Source organism: Corvus cornix, chromosome 15, assembly GCF_000738735.6.
Source record: "Corvus cornix cornix isolate S_Up_H32 chromosome 15, ASM73873v5, whole genome shotgun sequence".
NCBI classification, from domain to species: domain Eukaryota; kingdom Metazoa; phylum Chordata; class Aves; order Passeriformes; family Corvidae; genus Corvus; species Corvus cornix.
The window spans coordinates 4,227,513-4,252,605 of NC_046345.1; the positions used below are offsets into that span (position 1 = coordinate 4,227,513).

The following is a 25,093-nucleotide window of genomic DNA, read 5'->3' on the forward strand; positions in this document are numbered from 1 at the left end:
GACCTGCCCTGGGCATTGTGTCCTGTGTTCCGGGGAGCTGCTCGGAGCTCTGACACAGCACCAGCGCGGTTCTGCTCCTGAGCCCTCTGCATAAAAGGAAATGGCAGCTGCTGCAGCGTTGCTGCTGCCCCGTCCTTCAAACAGAGGGAGGAAGAGACTTTTAGGGAATATGCACCGAGGCCAGAGAAAACCTGACCGGCAGCACAGCTCGGCCTGTGCCTGCTGCAGGAACAGGCTCCTCTGGTCTCGGCAGCACCGACTCGCAGCTTCTGCTTAGAAAAATATTTACATTTCCACCTTTCCAGAGGCCAGTGTGGTTGTTCCTGCCACGGCCCAGCAGGAATGGACACAGAGGCATCATCCTGGGGCTGCAGGCAGCTGGAGAACCACTGCCAGACAGCAGCTTCTCCTCTGCCGGCGTGGAAGTGCAGCCACAGCCCTTGGAGTCCTTCCTGTGGCTTCTCTGTGCGCTACAATCAGCCTCACCCTCCTGCTAAATCTCATCTTTTTACCCAAAACCACCATTAAAGCACCTGCTCACCACCCCTGTGGTCACCCAACTCCACATGGAACTGGGAAACACTGGCAGGGAACGGTCCTCCCATCGGAGGGCCCTTGAGGAGATCGGTTCAGGAGCACCTGCAGCTCCTCCATGGGGGAGATGAAGGGCCTGGCTGGACCCTGCACCTTCCCACCACCCTAGTTCCTCATCCGAGGGCACCCAGTGCCAGGCTGCCCCTGGCCACGGCAGCTCCAGGCTCAGGCACCTCCTCTGGTCAGTGAGGCTATAAATAAACCCTCCCTGGTCGCCAGAGAGAATTTGTGTTGCTCCAGATGTTGCCTGGTTTTGTCATGGCAACATCACAACAGGATGTAACATTCGGCTGTGAGGAACTGCTCCAAAAAGGACCAATTTCCAATCCTAACAAGAACATAAAAAGAGCCAGGGACTCACCAGCAGCCCAGGCATGCTCTGGCCATTCCACAGTCCCATCTTGTGGTTCCCCATATCCAACTCACACCCACCTCTGGAGCCGGGAACTGCTCTGTGGGGAGGCTCCATCTTCGGGAAGCTGAGCTGCGCAGGGAGCGAAGTCTCCATCGATGCAGCCAAGGGATGTGTGAGTTAAATGAGCCAACAGCAAACATTGACCCCAAAACAGTGTGGGCTGAGGGACAGGCTGTGCTCTAGAACCTCAAACCCCAACGGGAAGCTGTTCTTCCCAATCCAGAGCTCCAGGTCTCCCAGCTCAGCACAAACTCCCAGCGGCTCCACGCTGGAGTTAACCCCGGGGTGTACGAGCTCCACACAGCCCCTGCTCCTGCTGTTTCCCTTCCTTGTTCCATCGTGTCAGCTCACCTGGAAACTCCGGGGAGGCCCTGTCGCTCGGCCAAGTGCTCCGTGCCGGGGTCCTGGATCAGGGCAGGGACAGATCCGGTACCAGCTCCCGGTGCCTCAGCTCCCACAGCAGCACCTGCCCCAGGCCGTGCCAGAGCTGCTCCCACACCTGGGGATCCATCTCTCCCCTGGGGATACCCTCAGGTGAAGGAGACCCAAATGCTCCAAACCCACCCCCGGCAGCCCAGGCCAGTGGCCTCCATCCTTTGCAGATAATTTTCCCAGCCAGGGAGCTGCTGTCCGTGCTGAGTCCCTGTGGGAGCTCCTTGGCTTCCACACCTAGGATGGGGCTTTTCTGAGGGAATTCCACAGCCCACGCTGCTGTGGCAGCACCAAGCCCCTCTCCCAGTTGGGATGTGCCAGGCTCAGCAGGGTGCAGGTGTCACTTTTCCATGTGCCACTGCTCCGCCGCCGGCATCCTCTCTGGAAGGTGAGCGGCTTCTCCTGCACCGTCTGGGGTCTCTGAAGAGACCAGGCGGAGAATGAGTGATTTCCATCCTATTCCCCTGGATCCAGCCTTCAGGGGCATCAGAAAACCGCCAGGACCCCAAAATGAGGGAAGCAGAGCCAGGATAGGCAGGGCAGACAGTGTCTCCGGGCTATGTCCAATTCCCTCCTTTTGTTTCCATCCCTTCAGGGCCTGTTCCCCACGGCCTCGCTGATCCTCCCCCACCTCCAAAAAAAGCTACAAAACTCATTTGTAAAAGGAAAAAAGTTTATTTTTTTTCCTCACAAGAAGCACATAAAATATCCAGGACACTTTTACAAACAAAAGTAAAAAAAAAAAGTGCATGATGCATCCCTCCCGCGGGCGTACAGTACAAAAATCCTGCAGATTTCCATATAAAACTGGGATAAGAAATACCATGGAATAAAGGAACGTTGTTACGGAGTACAGCAATGCACAGGAACAGCTACACGTCACTCATCCCCTCCTCAGGGGCTGACCGGGACAGTCCCCACCGCTCCGGCCGGGAGTCGGTGACACGGCCGAGCCAAACCCCCCCGGCACGGGAAGGGGCCCCCGGGAAGTCGGGCACTGCTGCCCCACGGAGCGACACCACCCGGACCGGGAATAAGGCGCCGGTTTGTGCATTTCAGGATTTCTGGCAGGACGGGACAGGGTTTGGATCTGCCGAGCAAAGCGTGGTCGGTGATGGGATGTGTCCCTGCACACCCCGCCCGCGTTCCGGCAGCGCTGCATAGATAAATGGGATCAATGGGATCAATGGGGACACCGGGAGCAGCCACCGGCACCCTCGGCTGTCACGGAGCCCTTTGGTTCTGCCATGCCCAGAGCAGAGGGAAGCGGTAGCAGGTGAGCAGTGCCGAGCTCGGCGGGGACAGGAGGGCAGGACAGGAGGAGAAATGATCTCACTGCTACCGGAAACACCAAAAGCACCAAAAACTCCCCAGAGAACAGCAAACAGCAGAGTCCAACAGCTCAGCAGATACACAGTGTTTGTAAACTATGAGTAAGGCACTCCATCGTAAGGACACGTACGACACGTGGGGAGGACGAGCACATCAACCTTGTCATGCAACAAACCCGACGGGACGGGGCAGGTTTGGCTACAAACTCCCGGGGATGGCACAGCGGAGCATCCGGAGCAGCTCCCACCAAGCGGTGTCTGTATCCCGACCACGCAGGGAGGGAGCCCCGAGCGAAGCCTGGGGCTGATCCAGCCAGAGCCAGGTGGGAGCAGCAGCGGGGGAAGGCGGAGGGTGCCGAGCTGAGCCCCGGAACACCCCCAGAACTCGGCAGGCACTCGAGAAAGAGGAAGGAAATCAGATGTTTGCTTGTATCAGTTCACAGAATTTTCAGAATTAATTCAGATCTGTCCCCAGCACCTCTTCCCTCAGCCAGGCAGCGATGGGAAAGGTCGGCAGCACACAGAAAAATAACCTGTGGGTGGCCCTGGAGAGCCGAGGGTGACGGTGGAATTGTGCTGGGGTCACTGCGGGCGGCAGAGGCTCCCGGGCAGGGGACACGGAGGGTTCCCAGGTGCTGCTCCGACCCCGCGGCACCCAACAGCCCCGGCGCCTCCCGTCTGCCCCTTCCCAAATCCGAATCTGGGTGCGAAGGAGAATAAAGATGATCCAAACACAGGGAATGGTTCCGGCCGTGGCTTATGGGGATTCATCCTGCCCCGAGCACGACCCAGCACTGCCTCAGCCCAACTAAGCAGAGGCTCCAGCACAACTTCCCTCTCGGAGCAGCTTTTGCTCCACACCAGATCTCCTGGGTGGAACAAGTGCAAATCAAATTCACACTCTTTCAGGAGGGACAATTATTCACTGATTGCCTGTCCCTACAATTCCTCACACAAATGAAACATGCAGGATCTTATGCTTAAGGGGAAAAAGGGAACTCCAGGCATTTAGGGCAGGAAAACACACGGGCTCCCTTCCTTGAGACACTGAATTTTCAATCAGAACAGTTCAGAGCAGCTGCTGCAGCCTGGCTCTGTCCCACCTCAAAGAGGGGAGTTGCAAGAAAGCCTTTCCATGGAGATTTAAAAATGTGGGCATACTCACAGCCAGGGTGAGCAAATCCACCTGTGTGATCCCCCAAATCTGCTTCGAAACATCCCCTGAAGGCACATGGCCTCGGATGGGATCGGGGGGCACCGAGGTTTGGAGCGCATGCCCTGCTCACTTCCCAAGCTCTTCCCTCTGGACTCCGTGAGGGCTCACATGGAGCAGCTCTTGACCAGGCTGGTTGCCAAAAATACTCACAGAAAAGTGCATTCCCTATGGAACGGGTGCACTGCTGTGATCCAAGCAGCAGCCCTGGCAGGAGGGGTAACACTGGACTGAGAGCACGGACAGCCCCCGGCTGCCCCCCTTCCCTCCAACATCCCTCTCCTCGGAGAGTGTCCGTGCTTCTGTCCAACTGCTCCCCCGAGCAGGATTCATGGGGCTTTCACAGCCCTGTGAGGTCTGGGACAGGCCCAGCCTGGCTCCAGGGCCACCCAGGCTCCTGACACCCATCATAAATAACACCCAGGATTCCTCCAGCAGCTCCCGGGCTGCCAGCAAACCCAGGGCACAAGGACCGTCCTACAAAACCGACAGCACAACCACAAAAGAGACTCGGTCACCTAAGGGGCTCCAGGAGAGCCACCCCTCCTCGGCCACCTCCTGTCACTCACAGCCCAATGACAGAGGATCCCTGGCACAGCATCCACGACACTGACACAGCTTCACATCACGAGGGTCCACAGGCAACCACTGGCCAGGCTCTGTCAGCACTGGGACAACACCGACCACAACGACAGCAAAACACCCCAAGAACACAACACCTGTGACAGCCACACAGCCAGGGTGACATCGGGGCACAGCATCCCCACGGACACAGCTCAGCACTCCGACACCTCCCAGCCACAGCCCGGGGAAGCCTCTGTGCCCACACTGCTCCAGGCCTTTACAGCTAATGCTAAGGGAATTCCTTCAAACAACAGCAAGAATTCTGGGAAAAGCCTTTTGGATAAAAGCCCCGAACAGCAAACCAGGACGAAAAGCCAGCGAGAACAGAGGTAGTGTGCGTGTCACCATTTTAAGGATTTTCCACAAGTGCCCTGTTTAAATAGAGACTTGTGTTTGTTCTGTAAAAAAAAAAAAAAGTCATGAATAATTATTTTGAGTCTTTGAAACAGAGTATTTCAGCATTTCAGATATAGATAGATAGAGATACAAATATCTATCCATAACCACACACAAATCCACGTTATTACACTTGGCAAACAGTACTAGGAAGAGCATCCTGCAGGACAACAGGCAAGTCACACACCAAGTCCTCCTCTAAGCCATGCAACACATTTTATTTCCCTTGTGCCCTTCACCGTGACCCATCGTGGTTCTCTCCTCCTCTCTCGGAGCACAGGGAGGGGACGAGGAGGTGGCACCACATGAGCTGCTGCAAGTCAGATGATAAAACAGCACTGAGGCAATGAATAAATGCTGCAAACCCCCAAAATCCAGCCCCCTCCTCCCCCTGCAAGGCATCAACTTTTGCCCATCCAGAGCATGTTCTTCAAGTTCCCACCCAGAGGCTTCAGCCCCGGTTTGGAGGTGCCGTCCGCGCTCCTCAGGGGGGGCTCACAGAGCACGGAGCACTCGCTGGACACGGCCTCCTTGGAGTCCGTGATGGTGGACACGTCCACGTCACTCGACAAATCCTCGGAGGACAGGTTCAGACACCCCAGCTTGGCGAGGGAATTGGACCTTTTCAGGGGTGAGGACACGGTGAGGCCGGCCAGGCGCAGCCTGGTCTCGATCTCCTGCGTGCGCTGCTTCACCAGCCCGGGCTTGCCCCGCACGCTGTGGATGCTGTCGCTGCTGGAGCTCCGTGTCAGGTTGGAGCTGCGGGAAGAGGAGGGGGTGTAGCAGATGGTCTTCAGGAAGTCCTTGGTGAAGCTGCTCGTGTGCTCCAGACGGCACCCGGCCGGCGTGGAGATTTTCTGGGAGATCCCCTCCAGGACGCGCTTCACCCCCAGCTTCTCTACGTCATTCTCGGCGTCTCCGGGCACCAGCGGGGCCGGTGCCAGGAGAGGCACAAGGCCAGGGTGGGACATCAAGTCCTCGCTTTCCTCCACGATGCTGGAGTTGACCCTGCCCAGGGGGCTGTCCCGGAGCAGCGCTGAGGCGTCCGAGGGCAGGCTCTTGAGGCGCTCCAGCTCTTTGGTGTGCTTCCTGACCAATCCCGCTTTCTGCAGCTGGAGCAGAGACTCCTGGTGCTGCATCAAGTAACTGTTGGCGCTCGGCTTCTCCAAGTCTTTGCTGAACAACAGGTACTTCAGGTCCTTGGTGGGTCTGGGGTCCTTCCTGGCCAGAGACTCTTCCCTCACCACCTCTGCCTGAAGGAGGCTCCTGTCACAGTGGGAGTTTCTCCGGGGCAGCAGAGTTTTTTCAGGGGTTTTTGGCGCATCTTTCCCTCTCTCCAAAAGGCCGCAGTGCTGATCGAGTGACCCGCACGTACCAACCTCCAGAGTCCCGGCTCCTGGCGCCAGAGGAAGCGGAGCCTCGTTATGTTTAGTTCTGAGTGGCTCCTCGGGCTGTGCCCTGCTGGGCAGGTGCTCCATCAGGTGGGAGTGCAGGTGGGGCAGGAAGGGGGGCTGGGTGCAGATGGTGCTGCTGCGCCGCGCGGCGCCGGCGCTGAGCCTCTCGCACTGCTCCCCGAAGGAGTCGGGGGACAGTCCCGCTGAGGAGTACATGCAGTCAGTGCAGGACTGGTAGGAAGGCTTCACCTTGCTGAGAATCCCGAACACGGCATCGTGCTGCAGGAGAGAAAACAGGCACAGATCAGTGAGCATGGAACGGACACCAGCACAGCCCACAAGGTGTGGGACAACCAAAGAGATCGGGAGCAAAGCCCATTTCCACCTCAGGCCTGGCAGCAGGAACTACAGCCATGTGCTTTCCCAGCAGACATCGTCTCCAAGGAATACCTACCGTGCCAAGCGAGGGTCATGCAAGCGAGCTGCCCACAGCACTTTACAGGGCACTCACTGGGCACTCTCTGGCATCTACATCCACAGCTCGGGCAAGCAAAGCCCTGGTCAGAAGCACTTCGAAAGGGGAGAAGCTCATCATGGAATGAAAGGCTTTATCCAAGTCAAATGAAACTGGGCTATGAGGATGAGAAGAGCAGTTTCACTTGCAGCAGAGTCAGCCATGCCAATCACCTCCATCTCACCTCCATACGCACCTCAAAATCCTCTGGGCAACTCCTTTTGCTGTTGTTGTTATTCAAGTTCTCCCTATTGAGCCTGCTCTCCTCCTTGTGCATGGACAAACGTCGCTTCCACTTCTCCATGGGATTTTCCTCCCTGACACCGTCCTCCCCCGGTGCCCCAAGGACCATCCTTCCCTTCCTGGGGCTGAAGTCCAGTTTCTTCTTCGCCTCCTTCTCACAGAAGCCGCCCAGCTCTGCCAGCAGCTCCGCTCTCTCTGGGGCCTTTCCTGTCTCCAGCAGCCTCCCCTGGGATGGTGCAGATGGAGTCTGTCCCACCAGGGCATCGCGCTCCAGCTGCTGCTCCATGTGGAAGAAGCCCTCTCTGTCCCCGGGAATCTTGTTCTCCAGCAGCGTGTCCGAGAGGCGGCGGAAGCAGTAATCGAAGCCCACGGAGCCGTCGGAGCCGGCGCGGTTGTCCAGGTAGGCCGACTGGGAAGGCATGTCCAGGTCAGCCAGGCGGTTTTCCAGATCAATGTCCAAGCTCTCCAGTAAGAAGTCTCCCGATCCCGTGGTGCCGTCGGTGTTCTGGGGCAGGTTGCTCTCTGCCTGCTGCTTCCACAGTTTATTGTGGCGCTGCTTGCTGAGGATGGGACAAGGACACGAGTGACTGCCCTGCAACTGCAGCATGCCCAGTGCCAGGAGCTTCCCTCCCTCCCCACAGCCCAGAACCCAAGGGCTGGGCCCACACCTGAGATCCCACTTGGAAAAATCACCTTCAGCATCAGGACTTTTCCCCCCCACCCGCCCACTCCAGAGCAGTGCCCTGAGAGCAACCATGGTGGGATCAGACCTTGGGAGACCCCTCAGGGCACAGAAGCCTCCTCAGAGCAGAACACCCCAAACTGACCCCTCTGCATGTGCCATGGCACAGCTCCTGCTGAACCGGGGGACAGAATTCTCGCCTGTATCCTTAGAAGATAAATACTACAGCCCTTGCAGTGACAGAGCCCTGGGGTTGGCACAGAACCACGAACGCTTCGCCTCCGGCACGGCCTGAGCTCAGTTCTGCCTCATAAAACAAGAACAATGCTGTGCTGAGCAGCACTGGCTGCTGAGAAATCCAAATGTGCTTCCCAAGCACGGAGAAACCCTCACTGAATTACACCAGAGCAGCTCTCCCAGCTAATTTCCATGCAGGGAGCCTGGCACAGGGAAGGTTTGGGGAAAGTACAATTGGCCCAGGATTCTGCCTGTGCCCTTCTAAAGGGACCCTTCAGCGTACACCCCTCACACATCTGTGGGCACGACACCGACAGAGCCCCACGGAGATCCAGCAATCCTTTGTGATGTTATCCACAATCAGCTCCTTCCCACTCATCCCGAGCCTTACCTGGCATCCAAAATGCCCTCGTACTCCAGCAGCTGCCGCATGAAGCCGGCGTTGGGCCGCGCGATGCTGCGCTTCTGCTTCACGTAGTTGTAGGCCTTTTCCAGGGACCAGCCGAATTCCTTCATGGCATAGGCGATGACGGTGGATGCGGAGCGGCTCACGCCCATCTTGCAGTGCACCAGGCACTTGGAGTGGTTCTTCCTGCAGGAGGACAAACAGGAGAGTAAATCCCGTGTCACCGGTTATGGATTTGTTACAGAGGAGGGATGGCACTTCCTGCTTCTGCCCACCCTGCACCACAGCTCCAAAGGGGAGGAACACTTCAGGTTATGTGGGCCAGGAGAAGAGTCCCTGTCCAGAAAAGCTGGGAGTTAGAGATGGGCAGCCTCATTTCAGAGAAAGCCTCCTGCCTCCATCCAAGTCTTTGGATGCTGGGATCACTGGGAAAAGGCTGAGTGTAAAGGCCCAGGAGGGTTTGACAGGCTCTGCCTGCAGAGACAGCTGGGGCAGGTCCAACATGGACACGTGCTGGAGCAGCTCCAGAACTTCTCCAGAACAGGAAACATCCTCATTTCCTTTTGGAAGCAAAAGAAAGTAGCAATAAAAACGCTGGGCTAGGAACAGGTTAATGCCAGTCCAGGAAGGGACAGGGCACAAGGGAGCTCCGGGGATGCAGAACGATGATGCCAAGGCCCTGCAGTTCACATGGCTTCAGGAGAGCCCCAGAGGAGACACGGAGAGCTGGGATGTGCCCTCCCCCAGGGCCAGGTGTCCCAGCACTCACTTGGCCTTGTTGATGAAGTGATAAGCCTCATTCCAGTGTGCCAGCAGGTCCGTGGTCTCCTCGTCGTACACGCGGATGTTGTGATACGCAAACAGGCCCGGGAAGAAGTTGTCGATTTCCCGGGTGACGTTCAGGATGTAGTCAATGCTGTGGGCACGAGGAGAGACACCCTGAGCTGCCATGGTCATCAAACAGGCACTGAGGGACACTGTGGACTCATGGAATCCGACCCAACGTGAGCTGTAAGGTTTTACCTACAGCCCTAATCCCAATCCCCCAGGACAGCTGGTGACACGGGGCACACAGGAGGCCGTTCAGCCACCTCGCACTGCCAGCACATCCCAAAGTGTCCAAACACCCTGGGCACAGGAGGGAGAAGTTTATTTTATGCCATTTATTGTCTCTGAGTCCGTGTAACCCAACCAGGAACTCTTTGCTGTGCTGCACAGCTCTGGGGACGCAGAAAGAAGTGAATCATCTGGGAGCAGAACCCAGGGATCACCATCTCCAGCTGCAGGTTTTAGCTGCAATCCCTTCCCCTTCTTTCTCACCAAAACCATGAGAGAGTCACACGTTATCTCTCAATTCCTGCCAAACATCACAGCAGGGATAACAATGAGAATGAAGCTGCTGAGAATGAAGCTGAGAATAACCCGAGAATGAATGTCCAGATTGATTTATCACCTCCTATCACTCAGACAAATCAAGGACACAGGATATTTGTCTCAGAATTTGTCCAGCTTTGCCTTTGGACACTGCATGGCCCAATGCAGGACATAATCATTAACACCCTGCTTGATTTCCTTGTCCCAAGATGTGCAGACATCTGCTCCCAAGGACTCCAAATGAAGTATTTTCAGCCGTGCTGAAACCGTGAAGAATTTCAGTTCCTCACACCAAGGTTGGTGCAGGTCTTGGGCAAGCAGCAAATATTCATAGGCAGAATTCTCCCTGATCCAAAAAGTGTGGCAGGGAACAGAGCCAAGCAGCACCGTGGTGATGGGAGAGACACCTGGAGCTGCCTGCCCAGGCAGGTGAGGAGGAGTTTGCTCAGCCCCAGGCAGCTCTGCTCCATCTGGATGGAGATTTTTCCTTAGTGCTGTAACCTTTGCCCCTCTGCAGCCTGCAGGAATTCACACCTGGCACAGCACTGGGCACACTGTGGGGATGGAGATCCTGATGGACCTCACAAATGACAAGGTTTGTTATTTTCCCTCTGTGCTGGTGATAAAAGTGAGGTTGGACAGGTTTCTCCACAGAGCTGCTGGTGGGAAGTTACCCCACGGCTGAGAATGGGCCCCAAATCATCCCTAGAGCCTACAAATGTCCTCTCCAGAGTCCTGGGGGAAGTGCAGGCACACAGCAGAGGGTTTGGAGCCTGGCAGGGGCAGTACTCACCCCGAGCCCTGCAGCTCCTCCAGGTTGGAAGCGTTCCACTCAGAGCCCTGCAACAGCCACAAACACACGTTTCCAAGGGGCCCCAGAGCAGCCCTTTTTCCTAAAATTCTGCCACCCCCCAGCCCCAGCCATCCTCCTGAGCTGACTGGAATGTCGGGAACAGCCTCTGAGACAGGAGTAGGGCATGGACAGATGTCCTGAGCAGGCAGGGATCTGCTGAAGCAGGGACAAGGGCACAACTGAGACACAGAGCTAGTTCTAGGTCAGGGTGTGACTGAGCTCATCCCAAATCACTGCCCCGGCCACTCTGGATTTTTAAACACAGGGAGAAATAGCTCAGGGGAAGAAAGTGAATACACCTGTGATCCCAGACATGCCACACACAAGAAGTGAGGCACATCCTGAAAGCTCTGGTGGTGGCTACACCTTGGATTCCCCCCAAACCTTCGCAAGAGAAAGCTTAAAACTGTTAAAAAGCAGCTTTTACCCTCAAACATGAGCACTTCCTCTGACTCTCTCCAGAACAACAACAAAAAGCCCCAACGGGCACAAACTGTTCATCTCTGGGAAGTCTTTGTTGCAGAGGCAGAGCCTGGTTTTGCCTGGAGTACCATCTAGTGGCAAAGGATTGGACGCAGCACAGCCCAGCTCTCCTGGAGCTCCTCACACTCACCAGGTACAAATGATCAAAAATCAGGGATGGTTTGTCCATCTGACCCAGGATCAGCAGCATTTCATTGTCTATAAATTCCTTGAATTCCTTCAAGTTGCAGTTCATGTGTTTCTCCAGCTCGTTTCGGATCTGCAGAGCAAAGACAACGGATGGCACTGGAATCTTGGTGTCCAACAGAAACATTCGTGGGCACTTCCCTCCAAACACTTTTCTGTCCTTCATTAAAAACAGCAACAGGGACTCAACCTTCTGGAGACCAGGAATTTCCCTATGTGGCATCTCTCCAACTATCCCAGAATGGTTTGTGTGGGAAGGGACCTTAAAGCTCATCTCTTCCCTGTCCCTTCCACTGTGCCAGGTTGCTCCAAGCCCCGTCCAAGCTGGCCTTAAGACACTTCCAGGGAGGCAGCAGCCACAGCTTCTCTGGGAATTCCATCCCAGCCCCTCACCACTCTCCCAGGGAAGGATTTCTTTCCATTATCCCATCTATCCCTGCCCTCTGGCAGTTTAAAACCACAGTCCCTTGCCCTGGCATCCTGGTATCCTAAACCCCCAAACTCAGAAGTTGTAAATGAAGCTTCAGGTAACATTTAAGAGGGGGAAAAAAAGTACTTTGGGGTACCTGCTCCTTAAAAATAATAATTTGAGAGATAAAAACCAAGAGCTTGTCTGCAGCAGGAATGAGGAACATGTCCACAGACAGACAAGTTCTCAGCTTCCTCCTACCACTTGCATGTTAATAACCTCCCTTAAAAACCAAAAACCCACCCCAAAAAGAACTATTTCCACTCTGATCACGTCTGCACTGTGGGTGGATGGATTACACCAGCCTGGGGGATGGATCCAAACGAGCTCTAGCCTTGATTTGTGATTTTCCATCCATAAACTCACCAGCAACATGCTGTCTGCAAGGTCCTCTGACATTTGTCCAGGGAAAAAAAAAGGAAATAAAACCTTAAAATTTGACTTGAAACTCACACAGTTGTTACTGAGGTCCTGCAAGACAGTTCTGATGCTGGGATTATCCTGATTTCTCAGGAGGGAGGTGCAGCAAAGCCAGAGCAGAGCCTTTACAGAACGGTTGGAATGCACATTCCAAAGCCAGCGATACCCAGGCATATGGTGCCTCCTCACCACCCTCTGGAGAGGGAGTCTGGCAGGAAGAATAAGAGTGAGAATTTTTATATTTACCTCCTTGGAAGTCACATTTTCCAGGTCTTTGCTGGTCATGATGCTCCGGAGCTTGGCTTTAATGAGCCGCTCTGTTCGTTCCCTTTCCGTTGGCCTGGGAAGGAACAGGAATAGGAGAGGATGATTCCAGGCTGGCAGCACATGCACAGCACTGAGGAGTAGGGGGAAAGGGAATTTTTATAAGAATAACTGGAAAAAAAGCAGCTAGTTGGTGCTCATACACTTTATCACCAGCTGAAGTCTCAGGTCTGATTATTTCACGCAAATTCTCTTTTGTTGCTTTCGCAACCCCAAAAACAAACCAGGGCAGGAAGAACAGGGAGAAGGGGAGATTTCCTTCACGAGCCAAGCAAACTTTTCCAAATAAAATCCAGCACTGACTTGTCAACAAAGAGGGCTGGGGAGTCGGGGCGGGTGGACTCCAGGTCCTGCATCGCGTTCCACTCGTTGATGCAGCTCTGGTCCGAGCTGATGCAGCTCTCGTAGTAGGTGGCCCACACCAAGGCCACCCCCCCTGGGAAGTAGTTGTACCTCCTGGCAACTTCACAGGCTTTGTGGAGGATCTGTAAAGCAGACCTGCAGGGTGGGAGAAGAGATTTGGGCAGCTGTGAGCAGACAGAACAGGAGCTGAGAGGATTTCACGGAGAAAAAGTGATTTTCAGCATTAGTTGTTGCAGTTTGCTCTTTGAAAGCAGCAGATTTATGGTGTCAGAGCTCAAAGAGGCACAAACTGCACCTTGGGGGCTTCTCACAGCACGGCCAAGGCAGGGGCTGAAATCTTCTCCTAATTAACAGGGAAGAAGGAGGCACAAGTCGCTCTGGGATCTAATCATTAACCAACTTGTACAGCCAAAGGAAGATAAAGAACAGGGACAATTTTCCATCCACCTCCAGCAAGGAGCCTGATGCATATTTACCAGCATTCCTGGCCTCTGACAGGCTCCAGGGACAAGGCCCAGATTGGGTCATTTGTTTTTGTAAATCCTAACATTACTTTTTCCCTCCTTCCCTCCTCAATTTTTCCTTTCTTTAAGGCTCTACTCCGAAGTTGTTGCACTGAACACATCAACCATGGCCAAGGCTGGCAACAGGAGGGGCCAAATTCAAAACTGACAGGAACAGGAGCTTTATTTGTGTCTGTACCAATCATCCCTAGCACAACATCCTTCTCCACATCTGTATCTGTTCCCTATGAGATGCTGCAGGAACAGGGATCTCTCCAGGCTCCAACGGGAGCCAGCATTGCCCAGGCACAGGGAGATGCAGTTTCATATGGAGCAGCCTCTTCAGGGAGGAATTTGCTGGCTCAGCCACTGCTGACTCAGCCACCTCTGCTTCAGGGGTTTGGAATCCCTGCACAGGGGAGGGGTGAACGGGCTGAAAGGTGAACGGGCACCTGGGGCTGCAGGAACCCCAGGAATGGGGCAGGACACAAGGAATGCCACAGGCTGGCAATGGGCCCTGCACCTCCTCTGTCAGCCAGCGAGAGAAACATGCAGAGAGAGGAAATTCTTGGTTTGCAGCTCCAGGAATTCAAGTTCATCTTTCATATGTATTCATCTCTCTGGTGCCACTTCCCCCGTGCTGAAGGATACAGAGCTGCTCTGAACTGAAGCAGGAGATCCTGGTTTGGGATCAGGATTCCCACAGCCCCTCTGCTGACACAGGGAAGCAGCTCTCTGCTGCAGCTTACCAAATACCCATCGTGGAGAAGGCTAAAATGCAGCTGATTTTTTTTTTTTAATTTACTGACAGAAAGAAGAGTCTCTCCCTGAGCCCAGCCCCTCACGTACCACATGGCTTGCACCGACACAGGTTTGAAGATGTGCATCCTCCCTGCAGTGCTCACGCTGAAGCCACTGGTGGAGAGAGGGAAAATCAAGTCAAAAACCGCTTTTCTCTCCATCCCAGCCTGCTCTCTACAAAGAGCTACTGCACTGGGGCACTCACAGGCCAAAAGAACCAGGATGAGAATTTCTCTCACTGATTTTCCAACCTCTCAAATAAGAATGGCAAGAGGCTGCCAGGAATGGGAGCTCCAGCCCTCAGTGGGGTTTCAGAGCATTCCCTGGAACCATGGGAGCAGTGTGAGGGCAGCAAGACAAGAATTCACTAAGTAAGAGGACTCTGCAGCCATGAATCCAAAATGGGCACTTCATTTGCAAGGTGACGGAGAATCTCTCCTGGAGCAGCCCCCAGATAGGGAAGGACATTCCCATTTATCCTTTTAATGTGGTTTCTTACCCATCCCCATCCAGATGGATTTTAGTATCGCTCCACAGACGAAGAACCATTCCTATAGTGCAGCTTTTACTGGAAGAGAGATGGTGAGACAGGATGTTAAATATAGGCCACGATGTGATCATGCCAATAGCCTAAATTATTAATACTCTTTAATTTTTAAAATCCTCAAGCCTTGCTCTAGTAATCCCTCGTAATATTTTAGGCCATCAAATAAAACTGGAGGCTGGAGTCTGAAGGTCTGACAAGGTGATAACTCATGGTGATTGCTCCATGGGATCACTCTAGCTGGTGGAACAGATAAAAATGGATTTCAGGGGTTTATCTGACCCAAAAGAACACTTTCAGTTCAGACAGGCAATCTGGCAAGAAAACCCTGCTATAATGAAGGCCAGGAACTTCCAGCAGTAAATAATTAAGCTACTGAGATATTCAGGTTTTAAAGGAAATTGGGATGCAGACAGCAACACAAATCCATCTTTCCTCTTGTCTCACATCAGTAATCACCAGGAGCAAATGAATGCCAGGTTGGTTCAGAGTGGAGGCGACATGGCGAACTTCCACTGCTGTGGCACACCAAGGGAATGCCACATGGGAATTTCAGAGCAGAACAGAGGCAGCATCAAAGCCAATGACAATAATCTTACGAGGAAAGCACAGCTGGGAGCTTCCCTACAGATCCCTCTGCTGTGCAAAGCTTCCCCTTCCCACTTTCCAGGGGAAACCACCAGTAAGGTTTTCCAGAATTAAACAAAACTCACAGTGGCTGCACCACAAGGATGGGGCAGGTTGTTAAATCCTGGGAGAACACACACAACAGCCTGGCAGCTCCAGCTTCCGACTCCAGCTCTGCCAAACCAGTCCCTTCTCCCTGAGCCAAGAGCTTTGCTGCCTTGGTTTACTCACCAGAACTGGAATGATCTGAGAGGGGCTGCGATAACAAAGTATTTCACTTGCTTTTCCAAATAATGTGTGCTCTTATCAGTCAGACAAAAGGAACAGCTCGTTGCTGACACAGTTGTTTGTTGGTTTTGGAGCTACTTCTGCAGTATTGTTTTTTGACGTTATTTGGCAACAAAGCTACTCCCCAAAAGCAGCTCCATTGCATCATTCCATCAACACACTGGAGTCTGGGGGACAGAATGAGCTCCAGTTTTGCAAATGTGTCTGCAAGAGCATTTTGCAGGGAGCAGGCAAAAACTCCCACTGGTGAGGTGGATGCCACGGCCCTGGATTCCACAGAGACTGAAAACTTTCTGGAATAAAAATGTCAGAACACTCAATCCCGTATCCTTTCTCTTGCTGGAATCCGCAGATGCAGGTAACCCAACTGCTCGGGGACGGTTTGGTGCTGCCAGAGAGCCCATCCTGCCTGGTTCCCAGCTCTGACCTACCTCTCCTTGCTGGAAAAGTCCACTCCCAGCAGGATGTTCTCCTCGGTGTCCTGCCGCCCGCTGCTGTACACCACCACCATGTAGCGCACGCGGTCGCTCCACACGCTCTCCAAACGCACAGCCTGCAAACCACCTCTGCTTCATTAGTGCTGCCACTGCTGCACGAGGCTTCTGAAGTTTTCATTATGCCCAAAAGCTTTATTTAGTGCAGTATGGACGATACAGCAAGGCTTGCTGCTGGTGAGGGGAAGATTAGCCGAGATTATCCTCTCCAGTTTGGGGAAATGCTACAAAATGTAACCCAAAGGTTTGTTCTGGAGTTTCAAGCAGGAAGTGTAAAAACATTGGTGATGCACTGAGCTGGAAACAAGACAGGCTCAGAGGATTCTCCCACTCGCAAGCCTTCACTGAAATAGGTTAGTCCCACAGGAGGCACAACTGGCATCCACTTCTCTGCAGAGAAGTGACTTTTACAGCAGATTTTTATCTGCAGGTTTCTTCAAAAGGAAGCCCAGCCCAGCTGATGCAATTTCAAGGCTGACTTAAAAGTGTCCAAGAGCATCAGCAAGGTCTTGTCTCTCCTCCTGTATTAGTGTTTGTCAGCTGGCTGGAAAATTGAATCTAACAAAACAATACATTTCAGGCAGAGCGATTCCCTGACCCAACTCATTGCCTGGACACAAGGACCAGGGCAAAAGGAGTGGTCAGGAAAATGGGGCAGGGCTGGAAACCAGCACAGAGTTAAGGCAGCTCTGAAATCTAGGATTTGCCAATGCTTTTCCTGCTCCTCTACAGGTCTGTTGCATACACTTCCAACAGAAATGAGAGCAGGAAAATGCACCTGTCCTTACCAGTTTGATCCTGTCCTCGCAGCGCAGGAGGTTGATCATCACCTGGAGGTGCTGGGGCAAGTCACCTGCACAGAAAGCAGGGCAATCATCAGAAAGGGGCTCTTTCTGCACTAAGAATCAGCAGTGTCCTGACCTTTAAAGAAACTGGATGTTTCCAAGTCAAAAAATACTAATTAAGGAAGGTCAATTAACTTTGCTGTCCCAGAGAACACTAAGAACAGTGAGATTCTTGGATGGGCATTCCCTGGATGTGTGAGAACCCAACCTTATGGTATTTGGAAGCCACCAAATCTATTGAGACCAGCTGTGCCTGGCACAAGTGAGGATTCTCTCAGCACCTTAGAGAGGACAGAAAGGTTTGGCCATGAGAACAGGTGAGGAAGAAGAGGAGGAAAAACTCAGATTAAAAAAACGGGAACAAAGGAGGAAAGAACACCTTTGAGCTGTGAATCACCCCCAGCATATGGGATCAGCCCCACTGGCCCTACAGAGGGTGTGGCTGAGCATGAGTGACCTCCAGGGGGATGAACTCTCCAAGTTCTGCTCATGCACCAAGTCCCTTCAGCTCTAGGTCTGTGGGTACATTTCTGTTTGGGGAAAGCAGACGAAAGGAACAAGGAATCTACAGGAAAACAAACCAAGTTCCCATCTAATAACTCAGTAATGCACTCATAACTTTCCATGCGAGATAAAATTCCTTCCGTAGGCTGTTTGCTGGGTATATGGAATTGCTGACAGTTAAAGTAACCCAAAGCCAAGCCTGGCATTCAAACACCCCCTTTGTGCTGGAGTGTTTGCTAAGCAGCACCACACAGTACCATACTGTGCCTTTCCCACAGGCTCCCAAAATGCCCCAAAATCCCAGTTCTTCCTGCCCAGTAACCACCCATTCCCAAACTGCCAAAGGCAGAGGGTATAAAAACTGGGGAAGCAGAATCCGCTTCCCTGAACGCCCTTATCTGCTTCCAAATCCGTATGTACACTCACCATACCACTCCCTACCATTTCTTCCCACCAGTTTGGCAACTGGAAGGGACTGGGGGAAGCAGGACAGTCTGTTCTTAAATCATGATAAACTCCTACAGATTGTGGTGAGCTGACAGGAAAGGGGGTTTTCCTGAAATCAGGATATGAGGAGCTGACAAATGTAATTCTATCCAGCCATCCAAATCCTGATCAAACATCCCTTCCTCTGACCAGCAACATCCAAACAAAACCAGCAACAGGAAATTTCAAAGCAAAAAGTCCCAAGCTTTGGATTACTGGAGGCTGGGAGAGCCCCTGGAGAAGTGTCCAGGACATCCATGACTGCCCAAGGGGAGGCAAAGATTAAATCACTGAAGCTCAAGTGACATTTCCTCATCTGTGGCTGGGGAAAACAGGGAGAGAGATCCCACACAGCCCTTCTGGCTGCCCAAGCTTCCCTGCCTAATGAGAGCCATGCAAAATGCCATGATTTCCACAGAGAATAAATTTCTACTCCAGTCACAGTTCCAAGAGAATGATAAAAGTTTAAACCAAAACTCAATGATCCCAATAAAAAACTCAATAATCGGAATGTGGGCTGAAACCCTGGGCTTGCTCAGCAGGTTGTACAAGGCCCACCAGGACAACCTGGGCAGTCACCCACCTGTGCCATCAGCCTGTCCCTTTGGATGGGAGGGAAAAAGGATCTCCAGAGGTGATTGAATCCATTACCTGCATGTTTGTGGGGATGCTGGAGGCTTCGCTGGCCCTGGGAGCTGTTTCCTTGCTGTAAGAAAAGGGCTGCACCTTTCACCATGAAAAAGCTCTCGCTGAGGCTGGAAAAAAAAACCACACAGGAGTCAGCTGAAAGGAAAGAGCAGTAAAATGTCCACATCTAGGGAAGGAAGGGCTTTCCTCACTAAAATAGTAGGATGCCACTTGCACAGCATGGCTCTGGGATTATTCATGGATTATTCATCTGTCATTTTCCACCACTGTTTTATTACTTAGCCCCTGCAGGAGATACTTGCCTGAGCTGTCATGGGCTGGAAATGACTTTATCACTTGATTATGGAATTCTGCAACTTAAAAGAAGCAGAGGGTTGGACTTTTTACAGGCTGAGACCTGCAAAGGGACTGGAGAGCAGGTTCTGAGCCCATCGCTTCCTGCTCCTTCCAGTTCTTGACATTTCTTTGGAATGCAAAAGCAAGAACCTGCAACTGTGTAGATTTTAGAGAGAAACGGAGATGGAACCTGCACATCCCAAGGGAAAGGACACGGCTCTGAACCCTCAGGGAAAAACAACTGGCGCAAGAGCAGAGGTGTGGCTCTGCTGTGGCTGGATCAGCATCCTGGGACACAGAGTCTGGGCAAACACAGCGCCATTTCCAGAGGGAAATGACACCCAGGGCTGGAACATAATGGAAGAGAAGGCAGAACAGCACCGGCACAGCCGGATTTTGCCACTCCTGGACGCACACGAGAATCTCGGAAATGGTTTGGAGCAGCTCTGGCCAGAAGCACTGAAGTTGCATTTCCCACATGGCTGAGAATCCCTGTCTCCTGAGGTACCTTTCAGCTGCACAGGGATTGCTTAGGATGTGTTTCCTCTGCTCCCCAAACAGCGCAAGAGTCATTTGTTGTTCCAAAGCCCAATTTTCCGCCGCCCCACGCTCACAGCCATAGATCACCGTTAATTACTGTCTGCATCTACTAAATAGAAATGCTCCATTATGAGACTGTGCTACACAGGAGTTACTTATGCTCCAGCAAATGATCCCACTGGACTTACTACTCCCAGCACTCATCTATTCCATATTTTATCCATGGTCTTTGCCTTGGGGCAGGAGTGAGCGTTAAAGCTCCCAATGCTCTGTTCTACCTCAGCAATTTTGTGAGGACAGACATGAAATCCACATCATTTCAGATTTTCCAGTCTCTTAAAAACACAGCCCAAGTTCCCAGGCAAAGCTTCCTCCTCTTTCAACTGAATTTCAAGAATTCCCCAGAAAAAATCTGGATCAGGTTTAAATTCGAGATTTCAGCTGCTTTTAAAAAATGAACTAAAATTTTTGCCTGAATTCCAGGCTCCACAAGATCAATAAAACGCAGCAGGAGAAGCGCACTCGAATTCCGACAATTCTCCACTTCCATTCCCACAGGATTCCAGCACTCCCCCCTCACCTCACTGGCTGTGTCTGAGCAGGAGCCGTGCGGGGTTTGCTGCGATCTGAGCTCAGCCTGGCTCGGGATAACGGCACCCACGGCTGCAAATGGGAATGTGGCTCCTTCCAGCAGCCAGCCAGGAAGAGCCTTGTTTCCTTCTCACCCCAGACCTCACAGGAAAGCGTTAAAAAAGGCCAGAAGTGACACAAAGGCAGCGACCCCCACACAATGTATGGGATATTCAGCACTCACAAGAGGCAGGGAATGCTTAGATCATGCACAAGGAGATAATTCACAACATTCCCATCCCGAGAATTTGGGGAAAAGTTTCTTTGGGAAAGCAAAAAAATATCCTGAAATAGGATATTTTACTCCAGTCTTTTACCCCCAAAGGATCTTTGATCTCAAAGTAGTGACTAAGATTTCTACAGCAGGAAAAACCTTGGAAAAGACAGAGCTCCTTCCCAAAGTTATCAGGATCTCCTGCTCTGATGGTACCTCTTGCCAGATGTTCTCCTCTCCTGCAGTCAGGAAATCTGTGACAATAAAGCAATTCCCAGCTTCAGGCAAAAGGGAAAGCTGTGCTGCTGGAGCAGCAATTGGTCCAGGAAAAGGACAACTCACACTGCAAAATTTTTGTTCCCGTGTATCCACGTGCGTGGAAACGAACCGGAAAGGAAAACTAGGAGCCTGCTGAGAGCAAGGTTTCCATTTCCACTGAAATCCCTGCTCCTACCCTGCACACAGCCCTCCCGTCCCCCCAGCATTCCTCATCTCCACACCAGCTCCCGTTTCCATGTGCCCAGCACGGTGCCGGACACAGGGAACACACCCAAACGCCTCTTTGCTCACAGTTTACACCACATTGTAACAACAACATTACCCAACCCCGGCCCTTATCTCCGCTTTGGGATCTCTCTGCGCTCTGCCACTTCACACAAATGCTCTGCTCTGGACACAGCTCAGTGAGAAAGGCAAGGCACGAGATTCCAACTCCCTTTTAAATCCTGCAATTCTAGTAAACAATTAAAACTCCGAGCTTTTTTTTAAAAAACCCCTCTCCTAAAGAACACCCAAATCCTGGCATGAAAAACGTCCCCAACCTCTGCCCCACAGCAGAGGTGACAGATGCCCCAAAGCAGCACAACCCAGTGGCTCATACATACTAATTCGGGCTGGTTTTCTCTGCACGGTGGCAGCATCGTGCTGGCCCCAGCGTCAGACAGAAGTCAGGGAATTCGAAAAGATTCATAATCAGCTGTAAAACTCACATCCTTTTGCTTCTAAACCCATAAAAAACCACCAGAAGGCAAAGAAAAGCTCGACCGTATTTTCTGTGCGAAGCAGAGGAATCGCGGCTGCTGATGCTCCCCGGGAACTGGATGGCTTTTAGGGAACACTGTGTCTTCCACTGATATCCTGGCTTGAAAAAGCACTTGTCCCAACACATCCTGATGAAAGAGGGCCATTCAAGAGGGGAAACAACCAGCTGAGGCTCGGCTAATCGTTTCCCTCCTCCAGACTTGTTTGTTTGTTTGCTTCCCCCCGCGTGCTCCGGAGGCTCCTATGAGCACCCACACAGCCCCTCGCTGTGGGAAGTCCATATTCCCTGGAGGGATGGGACTAGAGGAAAAGCATCCTATGGACTGATGCCTGTTCATTCCTTTACAGTTAAAGCAATGCTTTAATATAGATACAGGAAATTAAAATGGTCCTTCCCTCACTGTACAGCGTCCCCTGTTGGATTTTCAGGCCATTCCCGAGTTCCTGAGCTCCTGCTGGACGAGGAGTCTCTCAGGTGCTTGGTGTATGTGTGTTAGGGGCTGGCTGGCACTGAATTCCCTGACGATTTGTTCCTTACAAACCCTAATTCTTTCTGCAGGCACACGCTGTAAGGCCACACTGGTCCCACCAGCCTGACCAGGGGCAGAAGGAGCTCTCTGTGCAGTTCTCATCCAGTTTTCAACCAGTTCGACTGGCACACACCACAGAAACCACCCAATTCCTGGATGCCCTTCCAGGAATCCCGAGCAGCAGAACTTCTCTACAAGGAGTCACTTCAATCTCTCGAATAAACACAGAGCCCACGAGTTTTGTCACAGCCCCTTGATGCTCCAGTACAGCTGCAGACCAGTTCTCCTCCCACCCCCTGACCTCAACTTACCAAACAGAGGGAATTATCACCCCAAGGGAGCAAAAAACCTACACTTGCAGCACCTGGGAAACGCCAGCAGTGTCAGGAGGAGGGTACAGACAGTGACAGTCCCTCCTGCCCCAGGGGCTGGCAAGGAGAGGGTGCTCGTGGCCACGGCCCCGCTGAGAGCCGGCCCCAGAGGCTGTTGCTCCATCTGTTGGCTCCGTGCTGCTCAACTTGAAAAGGAAATATTTCTTCCCCTTTGGGAAAGCTCCAGAGGAGCGTGGCTGCAACACACATCAACCCCATTTCAAGTTGCTGAAGAACACAATAGGCAGCGCCTTCTCGGCGGTACAAACTGCCACCCCCCGGGGCCGGGAATGCCAGTAAGCAATCCCTTAAAAATACTGGATTTTGGGAAAAGAGACAGAGCTGCTCATGGTACTGGACAGCCAGAATGAGCTCCAGTCCCAGAACAGTTTTCCCCAGGCAGTTTGCTTTGCCATCGTGGCTCCAGCTGTGGGGTGTCCCAGGAGGAATCCTTGCATGCCTCGGGTGCTTGAGTTCCATGTTTTAATGGGGAATCTCACATAAGCCATAATCATCTTGCAGGACACAAGGAAACACTCTACTAATACATCTCACAGCTACAGAACTCATCTCAAAATAAAGATCCATACAGAGAAGTCAGGAGAGAGAAAAAACACTTTTCCTGGGAAGACCCAGGCAAGCCTGAGGTGAGTGAGCAGCCTCCTGCAATCAGGTCCTTGTTTAAAGAAGAAAAAAACCCCAAACCCCCACAAGAAAAGGAATATTCACTTCTCTCAAAATGGGTCATGATTTTACAAAGGCAAACATGGCAATTCCTCCCAGTTCCTCGGGTTTCATGGCATCTTCTACTCAAAACATTTCCAAACTGATAAGGTGAGGGGAAAAACAGGCCTCCCGAGCACCACAGAATGGAACACACTTCCCTTTCCCATAGCCCAGTTGATAAGGAGGAAGAGAACTGATTTTTTTCCCCTTTTTTCTTCCCCCTGTTTGCTGCTTGGTCTGGAACAAGCTTTGGCCACCTCAAGGCAACTGAGAAAGAACACAGAACAGCCCTGGAGAGAGGCCGAGTCAGCCCCGCCAGATGCTCCTGCAGCCCAATATTCCAGAGGGCGGATTTTAGGCAGGACACTGCTGCAGCGAGCAGAGGGGACTGGCATTGTCCCACAGCCACACCCAAACAGCAGCACAACCCAGGCTGGGAAGGAGCACGTCAAACAGGAAGGAAGATACAGCGAGAGAAACAGGAAGAGTCGAGAGCAGCTGTGTGGCTCCTGCTCCCCAAGAAAGCTGATGGTTAAGGCAGAGGCACTGCTTGCTTTGGCCTGATAGAGGCACATCTGATAACACTTCCTGACCACAAGAGGGGCCTTCGGAAGGGGCCTGAGCAACACAAAACAGCGCTGGAGGAAAAGGGACTTCAAAGCTACTCCTTTCCATGGTACTGCACAGCCCCAGGAACAGCCCCGGGGCTCCAGCAGCAGCAGCAAGTCCCTTCTCCCGCTTTTAATGACGTGTCCAAGTGGCCTTTGCTCCGTGTCACACAGGGATTAACGGCCACACAAGGGAATCACCTGGACAAACACAGGTGGGAATATCACCACAGCCATTCCAGCTTAACCTGACATGGAGCAGGGCTGCCATGGGAGGGATGAACAGTGAGCTCGCTCCCCATGGAGCAGCACCTGGAAAAGTCCACTTTCAACATGTGCAATGATGGTTTAGAACAAAGTGCTATTGCACACGTGTAGGATTTGTGATATGCTGACAAAACCTGTGGTCAGGACTGTGGGAGCCCAGCATGCCTGGCAAGGTGGTGAGAACTGCTCAAGACCACTTGAACTGAGGTGTTTTTGCTACCAGAAATGCAAGGCAGGAAAGCTCTTCCCATACCTGTGACTTCCATACCCAAAGTCATCATTCCCAGACATCCTGAGCTGAAGACAAGACACCCCCAGAAGAAAAGCAAAACGTGGGCTGCAGGTTCACAGGGAGAACATCTCTCCTCCTTCGGACACAGCCAGGGCATCTTCGTGCTGGGAAGGGGCCAGGCAGCAGCTCCAGCTGTGGGGGCTGTAAAGCCTCCCTGCAGGAGCAGACATCTCTCCCATCTATTTTGAAGGAAGTGAGATGTTGGGGAGATAGGAAAACTCAACACGCTTTGCTGTTCTCAGCAGAGCAGGGACCAGGGGGAGTGTGAGTGTGCATTGTTGGGCTCAGAGGCGTGGGGATCGTGGGCCACATCCCAGCAGGAATGCTGAGAGGGCTGCAGACACTGCAGGCCATTCACACACAAACACTCCTCTGGCACAAAGGGCAAAAAGAGAAAAATGAAATCAATCATGAAGCCCACAAAAGCCAATTTCCCAACAGAAACAGACTGCTGATGATGTCCCTCCAGCTGCTCCTGGGATGCGTCGGGCTGGAGCAGCGATCAGCACGGATCCACATGGAGCCAAACCAGCTCAGCTGTGAGTATCCCACCCTGGGGGCAACCCCAGGATCCAGGCTGTGCCTGCAGACAACCCAGGAGCAGCTTGGATAAACCCTCCAAGAGAAAGGGCAGGAAGAGGGAAACAAACAAATTAGCAGGATCATTCCCCACTCCAGCAGACATGCGCAAAGCAAATTGACAGAACTGCTCCCAAACAGCCAGGAATGAGAAAATTCTAGGAATCCCTAGTACTTGGATGGTGAAAAGCCAAATAAAATAAGAGATTGTTTCACAAGGAAAAAGAAATCCTTTCTGCTCATCCCATTAATCGCAGAGTTCAAAA

At 52.5% G+C, this 25,093-nt stretch overlaps 1 protein-coding gene across 2 annotated transcripts in view; it reads right to left on the reverse strand.

Moving 5' to 3' along the window:
- Positions 1–2,100: 2,100 nt before the first annotated feature.
- SSH1 (slingshot protein phosphatase 1) overlaps positions 2,101–25,093 on the reverse strand; it is a 34,232-nt gene continuing 11,239 nt past the window's right edge. The window contains exons 1-14 of one of the 2 annotated variants that reach the window (XM_039561084.1): positions 21,298–21,579; positions 18,697–18,800; positions 16,999–17,063; positions 16,148–16,269; positions 14,757–14,825; positions 14,306–14,371; positions 12,894–13,088; positions 12,513–12,606; positions 11,322–11,450; positions 10,649–10,695; positions 9,251–9,397; positions 8,467–8,667; positions 7,110–7,716; positions 2,101–6,678 (exon numbers count right to left, since the gene is read on the reverse strand). In XM_039561084.1, the coding sequence (XP_039417018.1) occupies positions 5,407–6,678; positions 7,110–7,716; positions 8,467–8,667; positions 9,251–9,397; positions 10,649–10,695; positions 11,322–11,450; positions 12,513–12,606; positions 12,894–13,088; positions 14,306–14,371; positions 14,757–14,825; positions 16,148–16,269; positions 16,999–17,063; positions 18,697–18,800; positions 21,298–21,383 (3,204 nt within the window). In that variant the 5' untranslated portion in view covers positions 21,384–21,579 and the 3' untranslated portion in view covers positions 2,101–5,406. Of the gene's footprint in view, positions 6,679–7,109; positions 7,717–8,466; positions 8,668–9,250; positions 9,398–10,648; positions 10,696–11,321; positions 11,451–12,512; positions 12,607–12,893; positions 13,089–14,305; positions 14,372–14,756; positions 14,826–16,147; positions 16,270–16,998; positions 17,064–18,696; positions 18,801–21,297; positions 21,580–25,093 lie in introns of those variants that run through there. The other variant, XM_039561083.1, reaches the window with a different exon arrangement.